This window comes from Caretta caretta, chromosome 25 (genome assembly GCF_965140235.1).
Source record: "Caretta caretta isolate rCarCar2 chromosome 25, rCarCar1.hap1, whole genome shotgun sequence".
In the NCBI taxonomy this organism is placed as follows: Eukaryota; Metazoa; Chordata; order Testudines; family Cheloniidae; genus Caretta; species Caretta caretta.
Window position 1 is genome coordinate 4430236 of NC_134230.1, and position 18438 is coordinate 4448673.

The 18438-nt window shown below is 45.1% G+C and overlaps 1 protein-coding gene across 4 annotated transcripts in view; it reads right to left on the reverse strand.

The window, feature by feature from the left end:
- Positions 1 to 18438, reverse strand: part of LOC125627021 (excitatory amino acid transporter 1) — a 162595-nt gene that overhangs the window by 35486 nt on the left and 108671 nt on the right. For all 4 annotated transcript variants that reach the window (XM_075123165.1, XM_075123166.1, XM_048830710.2 and 1 more), the window contains 3 exons: positions 17553 to 17809; positions 16118 to 16255; positions 14799 to 15003 (listed from right to left, as the gene is read on the reverse strand). In XM_075123165.1, the coding sequence (XP_074979266.1) occupies positions 14799 to 15003; positions 16118 to 16255; positions 17553 to 17769 (560 nt within the window). In that variant the 5' untranslated portion in view covers positions 17770 to 17809. The remainder of the gene's footprint in view (positions 1 to 14798; positions 15004 to 16117; positions 16256 to 17552; positions 17810 to 18438) is intronic.

The following is an 18438-nucleotide window of genomic DNA, read 5'->3' on the forward strand; positions in this document are numbered from 1 at the left end:
TGATGTCATGGTAACCTCTCACACTGAGGACACCCCTCTTGGGGAGGGGACTGAGTTACTAGGAAAGGACAGGTAATATAATAGGGGATTCGATTATTAGAAATATAAGCAGTTGGGTTTGTGATGACCAGGAGAACTGCCTGGCGAATTGCCTCATGGGTGTGAAAGTTGCAGATTTCTTGAGACATCTAGACAGACTTATGTGCAGTGCTGGGGAGATGCCAATGGTCATGGTACACATAGGTACCAGTGACATAGGGAAAGGCAGGAGAGCAGTCCTGGAGGACAAATTTAAGTGGCTAGGTAAGAGATTGAAGTCCAGGATCTCCATGGGAGCATTCTCTAAAATGCTTACAGTTCCACGTGCAGCACCAGCTAGACAGACAGAATTGCAGGGTCTCAATGTGTGGATCAGATGATGGTGTTGGAAGAAAGGATTTAGATTTATTAAGAACTGGGGGATCTTTTGGGAAAGGAGGAGCCTATACAGGAAAAATGGGTTCCACCTAGACAAAAATGGAACCAGATTGCTGGCATGTCAAATTAAAAAGGTCATAAAGGAGTTTTTACAACTATGGACTGGGGAAAGCTGACAGGTGAGGAGGACACGCAATTCAGACAGACACATCCCTTAGGGAAGGATTTATTAAAGGGGATATTCCATAACCTAGTAAAGAGAAGAGGATAGAAGCTGATAAAGTACAGGTAGGAACTGAAGAGAAACAGTCAAATGAAAGAGTCCCATTCAGTTACAACCCATGAAGGCAGACAACTAAATATTGCCAGATTTTATAAGGGCTTGTATACAAATGCAAAATTCTAAATAGTAAGATGGGTGAACTAGAGTGCCTGGTATTAAAAGAGGATATGGACATGATAGGCATCACAGAAACTTGGTGGAATGAAGATAATCAATGGGACATGGTAGTACCAGGGTACAATATATGTAGGAACAATAGAGTAGGTTCCACTGGTGAAGGAGTGGCACTATATGTGAAAGAAAGCATAGAGTCAAATATAGTAAAAATCTTAAATGGCTCAAACTGTACTATAGAATCTCTATGGATAGAAATTCTGTGCTTGAATAATAAGAGTACAGCAGAAGGAATATACTACCAACCACCTGACCAGGATGGTGACGGTGACTGTGAACACTTAGGGAGCTTAGAGAGGCTAAAAAAAAAAAACAAAACAATATTAATGGGGAACATCTACTATCCCCATATTGACTGGGAACATGTAACCTCAGGCTGGGAGGCAGAAATAACATTTCTAGACACTATTAATGGCGGCTTCTTGGAGAGGCTTGTCCTGGAACCCACAGGGGAGAAGCAACTCTTGATTTAGTCCTAAGTGGAGCACCGGATCTGGTCCAAGAGGTGAATATTGCTGAACCACTCGGTAATAGCGATCATAATGGAATCAAATTTTACATCTTAGTAGGGGGGAAAACACCAAAGAAACGTACCACAGCAGCATTTAACCTCTAAAAGGATAACTACATAAAAATGAGGAGGCTACTTAAATGGAAATTAAAAGGAACAGTTGCAACAGCCTGTAAGCTGCATGGAAACTTTTTAAAAATACCATAATAGAGGCTCAAACTAAATGTATACCCCAAATGGAAAAAAAACCAAACAGTAAGAGGACTAAAAAAATGCCACCATGGCTAACCCACAGAGCAAAAGAGGTGGTTAGAGACAAACAGACATCTTTTAAAAATTGGGAATCCTATCCTACTGAGGAAAATACAAATGAACATAAACTCTGGCAAGTCAAGTGTAAAAGTACAAGTAGGCAAGCCAGTTAGACAGGCAGAACTGCAGGGTCTCAATCCATGGGTCTCAATGTGTGGATGAGACGATGGTGTAGGGAGGAGGGGTTAAGATTTATTAGGAACTGGGGAAGCTTTTGGGAGAGGGGGGGCCTATACAGAAAGGATGGGCTCCACCTAAACCAAACTGGAACCAGATTGCTGGCGCTTAAAATTTAAAAGGTTGTAGAACAGTTTTTAAACTAAGGGCTGGAGGAAAGCCGACAGGTGCGGAGTTGCATGTGGTTTGGACATCCCTTAGGGGAGGATGGAGATTACCTATGTCCTAATACGTAGGAGAGGATGGAAAATGATAAAATACAGGGAGGCTCTGATGAGAAACAGTCAAATGAAAAAAAGTCCCATTTAATTATGACATGCAATAGGGGACAGCCAAAAAATGACAAGTTTTTAAAATGCTTATATACCAATGCTAGAAGTCTAAATAATAAGATGGGTCAACTAGAGTGCCTCATGTTAAAGCAGGATATTGATACAATAGGCATCACAGAAACCTGGTGGAATGAGGATAATCAATGGGACACAGTAATACCAGGGTACAAAATATATTGGAAGGACAGAACAGGGAGTGCTGGTGTGGGAGCGGCACTATATGTGAAAGAAAGCGTAGAATCAAATGAAATAAAAATCTTAAATGAACTAAACTGTACTACAGAATCTCTATGGATAGTAATTCCATGCTTGAAAAATAAGAATATAGCAGTAGGGCTATATTACAGACCACCTGACCAGGATGGTGTTAGTGACTCTGAAATGCTCAGGGAGATTAGAGAGGCTATTACAACAAAAAACTCAATAATAATAATAATGGGGCATTTCAACTATCCCCATATTAACTGGGTATATATCACCTCAGGAAGGGATGCTGAGATAAAGTTTCTTGACACCTTAAATAACTGTTTCTTGGAGCAGCTAGTCCTGGAACCCATAAGAGGAGAGGCAATTCTTGATTTATTCCTAAGTGGAGCACAGGATCAGGTCCAAGAGCTGAATATAGCTGGACCACTTGGTAATAGTGACCATAATATAATTAAATTTAACATCCCTGTGGCAGGGAAAATTCCACAGTGGCCCAACACTGTACTATTTAATTTCAGAAAGGGGAACTACACAAAAATGAGGAGTTAGTGAAACAGAAAGTAAAAGGTACAGTACCAAAAGTAAAATCCCTACAAGCTGTGTGGAAACTTTTTAAAGACACCATAAGAAAGGCTCAACTCAAATTTATACCCCAATTTAAAAAACATAGTAAGAGAACCAAAAAAGAGCCACCGTGGTTAAACAACAAAGTAAAAAAAGCAGAAAGAGTCAAAAAGGCATCCTTTAAAAAGAGGAAAATAAATCCTAATGAGGAAAATAGAAAAGAGCATAAACTCTGGCAAATGAAGTGTAAAAATATAATTAGAAAGGTCAAAAAAGAATTTGAAGAACAGCTAGCCAAAGACTCCAAAAGTAATAGCAAACTTTTTTAAAAATACATCAGAAGCAGAAAACCTGCTAAGCAACCAGTGGGGCCACAGGACAATCAAAATGCTAAAGGAGCACTCAAAGACAATAAGGCCATTGCGGAGAAACTAAATGAATTCTTTGCATTAGTCTTTGCATTAGTCTTTGCGGATGATACTAAACTGGGAGGAGTGGTAGATACGCTGGAGGGGAGGGATAGGATACAGAAGGACCTAGACAAATTGGAGGATTGGGCCAAAAGAAATCTGATGAGGTTCAATAAGGATAAGTGCAGGGTCCTGCACTTAGGACGGAAGAACCCAATGCACAGCTACAGACTAGGGACCGAATGGCTAGGCAGCAGTTCTGCGGAAAAGGACCTAGGGGTGACAGTGGACGAGAAGCTGGATATGAGTCAGCAGTGTGCCCTTGTTGCCAAGAAGGCCAATGGCATTTTGGGATGTATAAGTAGGGGCATAGCGAGCAGATCGAGGGACGTGATCGTTCCCCTCTATTCGACATTGGTGAGGCCTCATCTGGAGTACTGTGTCCAGTTTTGGGCCCCACACTTCAAGAAGGATGTGGATAAATTGGAGAGAGTCCAGCGAAGGGCAACAAAAATGATTAGGGGTCTGGAACACATGAGTTATGAGGAGAGGCTGAGGGAGCTGGAATTGTTTAGCCTGCAGAAGAGAAGAATGAGGGGGGATTTGATAGCTGCTTTCAACTACCTGAAAGGGGGTTCCAAAGAGGATGGCTCTAGACTGTTCTCAATGGTAGCAGATGAGAGAACGAGGAGTAATGGTCTCAAGTTGCAGTGGGGGAGGTTTAGATTGGATATTAGGAAAAACTTTTTCACTAAGAGGGTGGTGAAACACTGGAATGCGTTACCTAGGGAGGTGGTAGAATCTCCTTCCTTAGAGGTTTTTAAGGTCAGGCTTGACAAAGCCCTGGCTGGGATGATTTAACTGGGATTTGGTCCTGCTTCGAGCAGGGGGTTGGACTAGATGACCTTCTGGGGTCCCTTCCAACCCTTATATTCTATGATTCTATGATTCTTCACTGTTGAGGATATGAGGGAGATTCCCAAACCTGAGCCATTCTTTTTGGGTGACAGATCTGAGGAACTGTCCCAAATTGAGGTGTCATTAGAGGAGGTTTTGGAACAAAATGATAAACTAAACAGTAATAAGTCTCCAGGACCTCATGGTATTCACCCAAGAGTTCTGAAGGAACTCAAATGTGAAATTGCAAGCCTACTAACTGTCATCTGTAACCTATCATTTAAATCAGCTTCTGTAACAAATGACTGGAGGATAGCTAATGTGACACCAATTTTTAGAAAGGGCTACAGAGGTGACCCTGGCAACTACAGGCCAGTAAGCCTCACTTCAGTCCTGGGCAAATTGGTTGAAACTATTGTAAAAAACAAAATTGTCAGACACATAGATGGAAAATAAGTTGTTGGGAAATAGTCAACATGGCTTTTGTAAAGGGAAAGCATGCCTCCCCAATCTACTAGAATTCTTTGAGGGGGTCACCAAGCATGCAGACAAAGGCAATCCAGTGGATCTAGTGTATTTAGATTTTCAGAAAGCCTTTGACAAGGTCCCTCTCCAAAGGCTCTTAAGCAAAATAAGCAGTCATGGGATAAGACTGAAGGTTCTCTCATGGGTTGGTAACTGGTTAAAAGATAGGAAACAAAGGGTAGGAATAAATGGTCAGTTTTCAGAATGGAGAGAGGTAAATAGTGGTGGCCCCCAGGGGTCTGTTCTGAGCTCAGTCTTATTTACCATATTCATAAACGATCTGGAAAAAGGAGTAAACAGTGAGGTGGCAAAATTTGCAGATGATACAAAACTACTCAAGATAGTGAAGTCCCAGGCAGACTGTGAAGAACTGCAAAAGGATCTCACAAAACCAAGTGACCGGGCAACAAAACCAGGAGGAGGGATAGCTTGGTGGTTTGAGCATTAGCCTGCTAAAGCCAGGGTTGTGAGTTTAATCCTTGAGGGGGCCATTTATGGATCTAAGTCAAAACTTGGGGATTGGTCCTCCTTTGAGCAGGGGGTTAGACTAGATGATCTCCTGAGGTCCTTTCTACCCCTGATAATCTATGAAAATGGCAGATGAAATTTAATGTTGATAAATGCAAAGTAATGCACATTGGAAAACATAATCCTAAGTATACATATTTTGACAGGGTCAGGCCAGATGGCTACAGGAGACTATTTTTTTGAAGCAGATAGACTAGATGACCTCCTGAGGTCCCTTCCAACCCTGATATTCTATATATATTAGTCCCAGATTAAGCAGGTCCATTTTCCCTGGATAAGATAATTGGGGCAGTTCCAGAACAAGAAGGAACTTCCTGGAACAAATTCAGGCAGACAGGCTAATTAGGACACCTGGAGCCAATTAAGAAGCTGCTAGAATCAATTAGGGCAGGCTGGCTAATCAGGGCACCTGAGTTTAAAAAGGACCTCACTTGAGTTTGTGGTATGTGTGAGGAGCTGGGAGCAAGAGATACTAGGAGCTGAGAGTGAGAACGCAGACTGTTGGAGGACTGAGGAGTACAAGCATTATCAGACACCAGGAGGAAGGTCCTATGGTGAGGATAAAGAAGGTGTTGGGAGGAGGCCATGGGGAAGTAGCCCAGGGAGTTGTAGCTGTCATGCAGCTGTTCCAGGAGGCAGTCTAGACAGCTGCAGTCCACAGGGTAGAGGGTGGGCCTGGGTTCCTCCCAAACCTCCCAACTCCAGGTCAACTCCTCCTGTGTCTGATCAGAACTATGGGTTCCACCAGAGGGGAAGGTCTCTGGGCTGTTCCTTGATCCACATGGTGGATCAGCAGAGACTGCAGGGATTGTTCTCCTTCCTTTTTCTTATGCTGGCCAGTGATGAGGTTAGATGAGTGAACGGCAGGCTTGAGCCACTAGCAAAAGTGGCCAAGCTGAGGGCTGCCGTGAATCTCTGATGCAAGCAATAAGCACAGCACCCACCAAGGCAGAGGAGGAACTTTGTCACAATATACAACAACGGGGTCTAAGTTAGCTGTTACCACTCCAGAAAGAGATCTGGGAGTCATTGTGGAGAGTTCTCTGAAATCATCCACCCAATGTGCAGTGGCAGTCAAAAAAGCAAACAGAATGTGGGGGATCATCAAGAAAGGGATGGATAATAAGATAGAAAATATCATATTGCCTCTATAAATCCATAGTATGTCCACACCTTGAATACTGCATGCAGATGTGGTTGCCCCATCTCAAAAAAGATATAGTGGAAAAGGTTCAGAAAAGGGTAACAAAAATTATTAGGGGTATGGAACGGCTTCTGTATGAAGAGAGATTGGTAAGGCTGGGACTTTTCAGCTTGGAAAAGAGGCAACTAAGGGGGGATATGATAGAGGTCTATAAAATCATGAGTGGTATAGAGAAAGTAAATAACGAAGTGTTATTTACTCCTTCTCATAATACAAGAACAAGGGGTCACCAAATGAAATTAATAGGTAGCAGGTTTAAAACAAACACAAGAATGTAATTTTTTCATGCAATGCACTGTAAACTTCTGGAACTCCTTGCCAGAGGGTGTTGTGAATGCCAACACTATAACGGGGTTCAAAAGAGAGCTAGATAGGTCCATCAATGGCGATTAGCCAGCACTGGCAGGAACGGTGTCCCTAGCCTCTGCTTGCCAGAAGCTGTGATTGGGTGACAGGGCATGGATCACTTGATGATCACCTGTCTGTTCATTCCCTTTGGGGCACCTGCCATTGGCCACTGTCAGAGGACCGGATACTGGGCTTGATTGGACCTTTGGTCTGATGCAGTGTGGCCATTCTTATGTTCTTATAAGCATTTAAAGGACAGCTAACAAAAGAAACAAACTACCATTTTTTTAAAGTACATCAGAAGCAGGAAGCCTGCCAAACAATCAGTGAGGCCACTGGATGATCAAGGCGCTAAAGGAAGCACTCAAGGAAAACAAAGCCATTGCAGAGAAGATTAATTATTTGCATCAGTCTTCACTGCAATAGATATGGGGGCGATCCTCACACATGAGCCATCCTTTTTAGCTGACAAATTTGAGGAACTGTCCCATATTAAAGTGTCAATATGGGAGGTTTTGGAACAAATTGATAAATTAAACAGTAAAAAGTCACCAGGACCAGGTGGTATCACCCAAGAGTTCTGAAGGAACTCAAATATGAAATTGCAAAACTACTAACTGTGGTATGTAGCTGATCACTTAAATCAGCTTCTGTACCAGATGACTGGAGGGTAGATAATGTGACGCCAATTTCTAAAAAAGGCTCCAGAGGCAATCCTGGCTATTACAAGCTGGTGAGCCTAACTTCAGTACCAGGCAAATTGGTTGAAACTACAGTCGACAAAAGAATGATCAGACACATGAGATGAACACAATATATTGGGGAAGAGTCAAACACAGCTTTTGTAAAGGGAAATCATTCCTCACCAATCTACTAGAATTCTTTGAGGGGGTCAACAAACATGGACAAGGGTGATCCAGTGAATACAGTGTACTTGGACTTTCAGAAAGCCCTTGACAAGGTCCCTCATCAAAGGTTCTAAAGAGAAATAGGCCGTCATGGGAAACAGGGATGGTCCTCTCATAGATCAGTAACTGGTTAAAAGAAAACAAAGGGTAGAAATAAATGGTCAGTTTTTCACAGTGGAGAGAAATAAATAGCAGGGGCCCCCAAGGGTCTGTATTGGCACTAGTGATGATCAACGTATTCATAAATGGTCTGGAAAAAGGGGTAAACAGTAAGGAGACAAAGTTTGCAGATAATACAAAACTACTCAAGATAAGTCCAAAAGCTGACTGCAAAGCCTTACGAAGGGATCTCACTAAACTAGTGACTGCAACAAAATGGCAGATGAAATTCAATGTGGATAAATGCAAAATAATGGACATTGGGAAACATAATCCCAACTATACATATAAAATAGGGCTGTCAAGTGATTAAAAAATTAATCGTGATTAATTGCGTGATTAATCACATTGTTAAACCATAATAGAATACCATTTATTTAAATATTTTAGATGTTTTCTACATTTTCAAATATATTGATTTTAATTACAACACAGAATATGAAGTGTACAGTGCTCACTTTATATTTTTTATTACAAATATTTGTGCTGTAAAAAACAAAAATAGTATTTTTCAATTCATCTAATACTGTACTGTAGTGCAATCTCTTTATCATGAAAGTTGAACTTACAAATGTAGAATTATGTACAAAAACAACTGCATTCAAAAAAAAAATGTACAATTTTAGAGCCTACAAATCCACTCAGTCCTACTTCTTGTTCAGCCAGTCATTCAGACAAATACGTTTGTTTACATTTGCTGGAGATAATGCTGCCAGCTTCTTGTTTACAGTGTCACCTGAAAGTGAGATCAGGTGTTCACATGGCGCTGTTGTAAGCTGGCATTGCAAGATATTTTCATGCCACATGAGCTAAAGATTCATACGTCCCTTCACGCTTCAGTCACCGTTCCAGGGGACGTGCGTCCATGCTGATGACGGGTTCTGCTCGATAACGATCCAAAGCAGTGCAGACCGATTCATGTTCACTTTAATCATCTGAGTCAGATGCCACTTCAGAAGGTTGATTTTCTTTTTTGGTAGTTCGGGTTCTGTAGTTTCCGCATCAGAGTGTTGGTCTTTTAAGACTTCTGAAAACATGCTGCACGCCTCGTCCCTCTCAAATTTTGGACGGCACTTCAGATGCTTAAACCTTGGGTTGAGTGCTGTCGCTATCTTTAGAAATCTCACATTGGTACCTTCTTTGCGTTTTGTCAAATCTGCAGTGAAAGTGTTTTTAACATGAACAACATGTGCTGGGTCATCAGTCAAAACTGCCATCATGTGAAATATATGGCAGAATGCAGGTAAAACAGAGCAGGAGACATGCTATTCTCCCCCAAGGAGTTCAGTCAAAATTTAATTAACACATTAATTTTTTAATGAGCATTATCAGTATGGAAGCACCTCTGAAATGGTAGCTGAAGCATGAAGGGGCATACAAACATTTAGCATATCTGTCACATTAATACCTTGCAATGCCAGCTACAAAAGAGCCATGTGAGCACCTGTTCTCTCTTTCAGGTGACATTGTAAATAAGAAGCTGGCAGCATTATCTCCCGTAAATGTAAACAAACTTGTTTGTCTTAGCAATTGGCTGAACAAGAAGTAGGACTGAGTGGACTTTGTTTTGTTTTTGAGTGCAGTTATGTAACAAAAAAATCTACATTTGTAAGTTGCACTTTCACAGTAAAGAGATTGCATTATGGTACTTTTCAATTCACCTCATACTATTTCTTTATCATTTTTACTGAGCAAATATTTTTAATAAAAATAATATAAAGTGAGCACTGTACACTTTGTATTCTGTGTTGTAATTTAATATATTTGAAAATATATAGTTAATAAATTTCAATTGGTATCCTATTGTTTAACAGTGCAATTAAAGCTGCAATTAATTGCAATTTTTTTAATCACAATTTTTTTAGTTAATCGTGTGAGTTAACTCTAACTAATTGAGAGCCCTAATATAAAATGGAGTCTAAATTAGCTGTTAACACAGAAGAAAGATCTTGGAGTCACTGTGGATAGTTCCCTGAAAACATCTGCTCAGTGTGCAGTGGCAGTCAAAAAAAAAATCTAACAATGTTAGGAACCATTATATACAAAATTAAGGGGTCTAAATTAGCTGTTACCTCTCAAAGAGATCTTAGAGTCATGGATAGTTCTCTGAACACATCTGCTTAAGGTACATAGTATTAGGAACCATTAAGACAGAGAGAGAAAATAAGACAGAAAATATCACAATGCCACTATATAAATCCCTGGTATGCCCACGCCTTGAATATTGCATGCAGTCCTGGGTGCCCTATCTCAAAAAGGATATATATTAGAAGAGCAACAAAAATGACTGGGGAACTGGAACGGCTTAAACAGACTAAAAAGACTTGAATTGTTCAGTTTAGAAAAGATACAACAAAGTGGGGGGGGATACTCACATGACTGGAGTACTGTCATGGATGGTTATAAACTGTTCAGGAAGGACAGGCAGGGCAGAAAAGGTGGGGGAGTTGCACTGTATGTAAGGGAGCAGTATGACTACTCAGAGCTCCGGTACGAAACTGCAGAAAAACCTGAGTGTCTCTGGATTAAGTTTAGAAGTGTGAGCAACAAGAGTGATGTAGTGGTGGGAGTCTGCTATAGACCACCGGACCAGGGGGATGAGGTGGATGAGGCTTTCTTCTGGCAGCTCGCAGAAGCTACTAGATCACACGCCCTGGTTCTCATGGGTGACTTTAATCTTCCTGATATCTGCTGGGAGAGCAATACAGCGGTGCGTAGACAATCCAGGAAGTTTTTGGAAAGCGTAGGGGACAATTTCCTGGCGCAAGTGCTAGAGGAGCCAACTAGGAGGAGAGCTTTTCTTGACCTGCTGCTCACAAACTGGGAAGAATTAGTAGGGGAAGCAAAAGTGGATGGGAATCTGGGAGGCAGTGACCATGAGTTGGTTGAGTTCAGGATCCTGACACAGGGAAGAAAGATAAGCAGCAGGATATGGACCCTGGACTTCAGGAAAGCAGACTTCGACTCCCTCAGGGAACGGATGGGTAGGATCCCCTGGGGGACTAACATGAAGGGGAAAGGAGTCCAGGAGAGCTGGCTGTATTTCAAGGAATCCCTGTTGAGGTTACAGGGACAAACCATCCCGATGTGTCGAAAGAATAGTAAATATGGCAGGCGACCAGCTTGGCTTAACGGTGAAATCCTAGGGGATCTTAAACATAAAAAAGAAGCTTACAAGAAGTGGAAGATTGGACATATGACCAGGGAAGAGTATAAAAATATTGCTCGGGCATGTAGGAATGAAATCAGGAGGGCCAAATAGCACTTGGAGCTGCAGCTAGCGAGAGATGTCAAGAGTAACAAGAAGGGTTTCTTCAGGTATGTTGGCAACAAGAAGAAAGCCAAGGAAAGTGTGGGCCCCTTAATGAATGAGGGAGGCAACCTAGTGACAGAGGATGTGGAAAAAGCTAATGTACTCAATGCTTTTTTTGCCTCTGTCTTCACAAATAAGGTCAGCTCCCAGACTGCTGCGCTGGGCATCACAACATGGGGAATAGATGGCCAGCCCTCTGTGGAGAAAGAGGTGGTTAGGCACTATTTAGAAAAGCTGGACGTGCACAAGTCCATGGGGCTGGACGAGTTGCATCCGAGAGTGCTAAAGGAATTGGCGGCTGTGATTGCAGAGCCATTGGCCATTATCTTTGAAAACTCGTGGCGAACAGGGGAAGTCCCGGATGAATGGAAAAAGGCTAATGTAGTGCCAATCTTTAAAAAAGGGAAGAAGGAGGATCCTGGGAACTACAGGCCAGTCAGCCTCACTTCAGTCCATGGAAAAATCATGGAGCAGGTCCTCAAAGAATCAATCCTGAACCGCTTACATGAGAGGAAAGTGATCAGGAACAGTCAGCATGGATTCACCAAGGGAAGGTCATGCCTGACTAATCTAATCGCCTTCTGTGGTGAGATTACTGGTTCTGTGGATGAAGGGAAAGCAGTGGGTGATGTATTGTTTCTTGACTTTAGCAAAGCTTTTGACACGGTCTCCCACAGTATTCTTGTCAGCAAGTTAAAGAAGTATGGGCTGGATAAATGCACTATAAGGTGGGTAGAAAGTTGGCTAGATTGTCGGGCTCAACAGGTAGTGATCAATGGCTCCATGTCTAGTTGGCAGCCGGTGTCAAGTGGAGTGCCCCAGGGGTCGGTCCTGGGGCTGGTTTTGTTCAATATCTTCATAAATGATCTGGAGGATGGTGTGGATTGCACTCTCAGCAAATTTGCGGATGATACTAAACTGGGAGGAGTGGTAGATAGGATACAGAGGGACCTAGACAAATTGGAGGATTGGGCCAAAAGAAATCTGATGAGGTTCAATAAGGATAAGTGCAGGGTCCTGCACTTAGGACGGAAGAACCCAATGCACAGCTACAGACTAGGGACCGAATGGCTAGGCAGCAGTTCTGCGGAAAAGGACCTAGGGGTGACAGTGGACGAGAAGCTGGATATGAGTCAACAGTGTGCCCTTGTTGCCAAGAAGGCCAATGGCATTTTGGGATGTATAAGGAGGGGCATAGCGAGCAGACTGAGGGACGTGATCGTTCCCCTCTATTCGACATTGGTGAGGCCTCATCTGGAGTACTGTGTCCAGTTTTGGGCCCCCCACTACAAGAAGGATGTGGATAAATTGGAGAGAGTCCAGCGAAGGGCAACAAAAATGATTAGGGGTCTGGAACACATGACTTATGAGGAGAAGCTGAGGGAACTGGGATTGTTTAGTCTGCAGAAGAGAAGAATGAGGGGGGATTTGATAGCTGCTTTCAACTACCTGAGAGGTGGTTCCAGAGAGGATGGTTCTAGACTACTCCTCAGTGGTAGAAGAGGACAGGACAAGGAGTAATGGTCTCAAGTTGCAGTGGGGGAGGTTTAGGCTGGATATTAGGAAAAACTTTTTCACTAGGAGGGTGATGAAACACTGGAATGCGTTTCCTAGGGAGGTGGTAGAATCTCCTTCCTTAGAAGTTTTTAAGGTCAGGCTTGACAAAGCCTTGGCTGGGATGATTTAATTGAGGATTGGTCCTGCTTTGAGCGGGGGGTTGGATTAGATGACCTCCTGAGGTCCCTTCCAACCCTGATATTCTATGATAGAGGTCTATAAAATCACACAACAGACAATCTGTGGGACTGATTGTCAGGGGATGTTGTGAAGGCTAAATGTATAACTTGGCTCAAAAAGGAATTCATGAGGATAGGTCATCAGTGGCCCTTAGTTAAAATGGCTAAGGATGCAACCTCTTGCTCTGGGTGCCCCTGTATCTCTGACTCCAGAAGCTGGGACTGGACAACAGGGGATGGATCACTTGATAAATTGCCCTGTTCTGTTCATTCCCTCTGAAGCATCTGGCACCAGCCACTGCTGGAAGACAGAAGTCTGGGCAAGATGGACAATTGGTCTGACTCAGCATGGCCATTCTTATGCTCTTACTGTATGTGAGCTCCAATGATCCTACAAGCCTCAAGGCCAAAAAGACAATAGTTTAGCTAAACTAATCAAAAGATAAGGCTCAAAAAGCCTTAGCATAAACAGCTAACCAGCAGCAACCCTAGATCATAGAATATTCGGGTTGGAAGAGACCTCAGGAAGTCATCTAGTCCAATCCCCTGCTCAAAGCAGGACCAACACCAACTAAATCATCCTAGCCAGGGCTTTGTCAAGTCGGGCCTTAAAAACCTCTAAGGATGGAGATTCCACCACCTCGGTAGGTAACCCATTCCAGTGCTTCACCACCCTCCTAGTGAAATAGTGTTTCCTAATATCCAACTTAGACCTCCCACACTGCAACTTGAGACCATTACTCCTTGTTCTGTCATCTGCTACCACTGAGAACAGCCCAGCTCCATCCTCTTTGGAACCCCCTTCAGGTAGTTGAAGGCTGCTATCAAATCCCCCCTTAATCTTCTCTTCTGCAGACTAAATAACCCCAGTTCCCACAGCCTCTCCTCATAAGTCATGTGCCCCAGTCCCCTAATTATTTTCGTTTCCCTCCGCTGGACTCTCTCCAATTTGTCCACATCCTTTCCGTAGTGGGGGGACCAAAACCAAGATCATGAGATCACACGATAGAATGCTGTAATAACCCAACTGCTGATAGATGACCACACGATGCCAGTTGATATCAGCTTTAGATATTTTTAAGTTAGGAACATCAGCGGATGTCTGACCACCGGAAGGTCATGGTAACTAACTGAAGTATATGCTAATGAACTTGAGGTAAAAGGCCTACTAACGTATGGGAGAAGGGCACCTCAGCATTACTAGGTGAGGAAATACAGATAAGGAAAAGGGGTTGAAACCCCTACTGAATATGCATTAGGCATAGGGGTGTCAGCATAACCTGTTATAAAAGTTTTATCCCAGCCTGCATGCCTTTGGAGATGCCAGGACAATGGCCACTACTGGTGATGATGATGGTGAGGATGAGGACTAACACTTCAGGTTTTTCTGCATGTCGGTATATATGGTGTGAGTATATAGTTTCTCAGATACTCATTTTATGTTACCCACTGGTGATCAGCTGTTCAGCGGCGTGCAGGAGGTGCTGGGCGGGGGAAGGGGAGGAGCGGGGCAGAATGAGGAAGGGGGTGGAATGGGATGAGAAGAGGCTGGGAAGAGGTGGGTCAGGGGTGGGGCCTTTGGGGGAAGGGGTGGAGTAGGGGCAGGGCCTGGGGCAGAGCGGGGGGGGTTGAGCACTCCCAGGGAACTCTGAAGTCAGCGGCTCAGTCTCCTTTCATAGCTTATTCAGAGCATGTTCTCCATGTGCAGTGCAGGGGTTTGAATGGCTTTCAGTGCAGGATGGTGATCGTATCACAGGTGCATGTTCTTACCACACACCAACTTGTTCGCTCACCTCACCAGGTCCATGAAGGCATCAGTTGTTTGCACCTGCTCAATCTTGCCCTCCCGGTGCAGTTTGTCCTTGGACCCTTTGCCTGGATGGATGATGATCACCATAAGGATGCCGATGAAGACCGCGATGATGGTGGTCACCATGTAGTAGACTACGGCCCGCATCCCCATCTTCCCAGAGGCTTTGCCATCCAGCGAGGCCATGCCTGGGCAGCCACACACAAAACAAGACAAGGGTGTCTACCTCTTACATTAGTGGGGTGAGGGGCTGGAGGGAGATTTTGAGGGTGCAGGGGAATGTGGGATGCAGGAAGCAGATTTTGGGGGCTCTAAGGGGATGTGGGGTGTGGAAGAAGGCTGTGGGAGTGCAGGGGACTATGGATTGAAGAGGAGGAATCAGGGAGATTGGGGGGTTGGAAGGCAGGGTTTGGGGGGCAGAGATGTGGGAGCAGAGGAAAGTGAGGTGCAGGAGGCAGACTTTGTGGGGAGTAGGGGGTGTAGGAGGCAGATTTTGGAGGCTGCAGAGGAATATGGGATGTAGGAGGCAGGCTTTGGGGTATGTAGGGAAATGTGGGGGCAGAAAGCAAACTTTGTGGGGCATAGGAGGCAGACGAGAAGCATGAGGAGACTAGGGGGTGCAGAGAAATGGGGTGACAGAAAATGAGGAGATAGGATAAAGGAGAAGGGAGTGAAAGGTGGGGGCAGGGGGTCTGGAGACAGGAGCCTTTGGGGGCCCTTGGGGGGTGGGGAGGAGGGATGTGAATGATGAGGCAGAGCAGGTGGGCAGTGAGGATAAGGAGCCAGGACAGTGATTGGGGAGGGGGCTGGAGAGGCTGGAATAGCTGCTGTGTTAGCGGAGGGGAAAGGGAGCCCCCTCCAAGCAGCCATTGGGCAACCCACAGTTTTGCCTGGCTATCTCAGGTGCACTGTGACCCTGCAATGCTCACACACACACACACACTTCGGGGGTGGGCACTTCCTCCTAATGCCTGAAGGCAAATGAATACCTCCAGCCCCTCCCTGCCCCCCAGTGCATCTTTAAGTATCAGGATTGCAGGGCCTGGATCATGGTGCCTGAGGGCTGGCAGGACCATCAGGCTTGCTCCTCACCCTTCTCAGAAGACCTCAGTAAGACCTTCTGCCACCCTGACCTCCACACCAAGGCAGCCAGGGGACAGACAGGTCAATCCCACTTCCCATAGCCCCAGCCAAGGCCTGGACCTGCAGCGGGAGCTGGGTCATTGGCTGGCAGCACCTTTGCAGGGTGCTGCATGGCCTGTAGGATGCAGATGGCTGCAAGCACCAGGAAAGGTCCCTCACCCGTGACCAGGCTGGAGACAATGAGGGGAAGAACCAGCATCTGGAGCATCCGCATCAGCAGCTCTCCTGGGAAGGAGAAATACTTGATCTGGCGATAGGTCATCTTGTAGGGTCGGAGCGCAAAGGCCAAAATGATCCCTGAGAAACAAGGGATAAGAAGGGAAATCTGTGCAATCAAAGGGTTAAACACAGCCCCCTGTGAGAGGCCTGTCCTGTTAGCCATTGCCTCGGTGAGCAGGAATGTGCCAGGCATGGAGAATGGCCCTTTCCCCAGGATAAGGATTCCTGGGACCCTCCCTTATTACAAGGGATACTGCTCATATAAACAGTGAGCTCCCAGTCTGGTAAACAGGAGCCACACCATGAGAGTGCATCAGCCAGCCAGCCCTCATCAAGGGGGGAACAGCACTACTCTACACTTCCCTGCTGCACTTCTGGGTTGTATTTCCAGCCATGTAGCTCACCAATGCAAACACTTCAAGGCTAGAAGAGTCCATCTGACCTCCTGCATATCACAGGCTAGAAATTTCACCCCGTGATTCTGCAGCGAGCCAATTGAAATGGTTGAGCTAGAGTGGATCTTTTAGAAAAAGATGTCCAGTCTTGATTTAAAGAATCCAAGTGACAGAGATTCTACCATGTCCTAAGGCGAGTTACAGGACTGCTCCTTGCCTCAGTTTCCCCTCTGGGCAGTGGGGATAGGGAGATTTACCCTGTTGGGGCTGGGAGGCTTCCTGAGGGACTGTCAGTAAAGCTCTCAGAGAGCCTTGTGCAGCGGAGGTTTAGTGTCACTTAGTGTTTAGTGTCACTTAGCGGAGGTTTAGTGTCACTTTCCGTAGTTCCCTCCTGAGGCTGGCTGTTATAAGCCCCCGCATGCTGGAACCATGCTGCTTTGCACATGAGCAGTGACTTGTGCCTGAGGTTCTCTGTTATCCTCACTTTCCCAGTAGCAGCAAACCCCCTTAGTGGAGACACAGCTTATAGCAGCAGAGGGCTTTTTAGCTAGTAAAGCTGTACAGTTCCCCAAGGGAAATGATCTAAATAAGTCCTTTTGCTGGAATAACTGTATCTAAATGAGCACTTTTTCCCTCTACAAACTGTTGTAAAGAATCACCCCTGCCCACCATCCTTACACCAGCAAACATTCCTAGTGCAGAGCCAGCCAACTCTGTGAGGTGAAGCCCGGCTTTGCATTCCAGGTGAGAACAGTGTCCAGTACAATAGGGCCCTGATCCCTCACAGGCATCTGTAGATGCTCTTGCAATGCAATGCCTGATAATGGAGGCACTGAGAGATGAAGGGACTTGCCCAAGGGCACAGAGTGTGCTTGTGGCAGAACCCTGACCTCAGCACACTTCTTTAATCACTCTTTGTGCTAGCTTAATGAATCTCCCCAGGCAGCACAGCACCACCCTGCAGGCCCCAGGCTCCCTACCCAGTAGGACAGCAGTGATGGTGAAGAGGACGAAGGCATTTCTCCTGAGGAAGCTCTTGGCGCTGTCTTTGGTCATGCTGTGCATCCGCTTCTTGGCCCGTGCTGCCTGCTCCTGCACTGCCTGTTGGAAGCGCTGCACCCGGTTGTTGGAGCTGAGCCGCTTGGCTGACTCCTCATTCAAGAAGAGGCTGTTCACATGGCCCCGCTGCTCACTCATAATCAGATCAAGCTCCTGGTCCAGAAGACACAGCTCTTGTCTGTGGGAGGAGAGAAGCAGAGTGGAGAGTCAGAAGGCAGCATGAAATTTCCCTAACCTTGACAGTGCCGCCCTGGCCCTCCAGATATAACTACTCAGGCTGATTGGGAAGCAGTTCTGGAAAGCCCCATAAAGAAATCTGATGAGGTTCAACAAGGACAAGTGCAGAGTCCTGCACTTAGGACGGAAGAATCCCATGCACTGCTACAGACTAGGGACCGAATGGCTAGGCAGCAGTTCGGCAGAAAAGGACCTAGGGGTGACAGTGGACGAGAAGCTGGATATGAGTCAACAACAGTGTGCCCTTGTTGCCAAGAAGGCCAATGGCATTTTGGGATGTATAGGTAGGGGCATTGCCAGCAGATCAAGGGACGTGATCATTCCCCTCTATTCGACATTGGTGAGGTCTCATCTGGAGTACTGTGTCCAGTTTTGGGCCCCACACTACAAGAAGGATGTGGAAAAATTGGAAAGAGTCCAGCGGAGGGCAACAAAAATGATTAGGGGACTGGAACTCATGACTTATGAGGAGAGGCTGAGGGAACTGGGATTGTTTAGCCTGCAGAAGAGAAGAATGAGAGGGATTTGATAGCGGCTTTCAACTATCTGAAAGGGGGCTCCAAAGAGGAT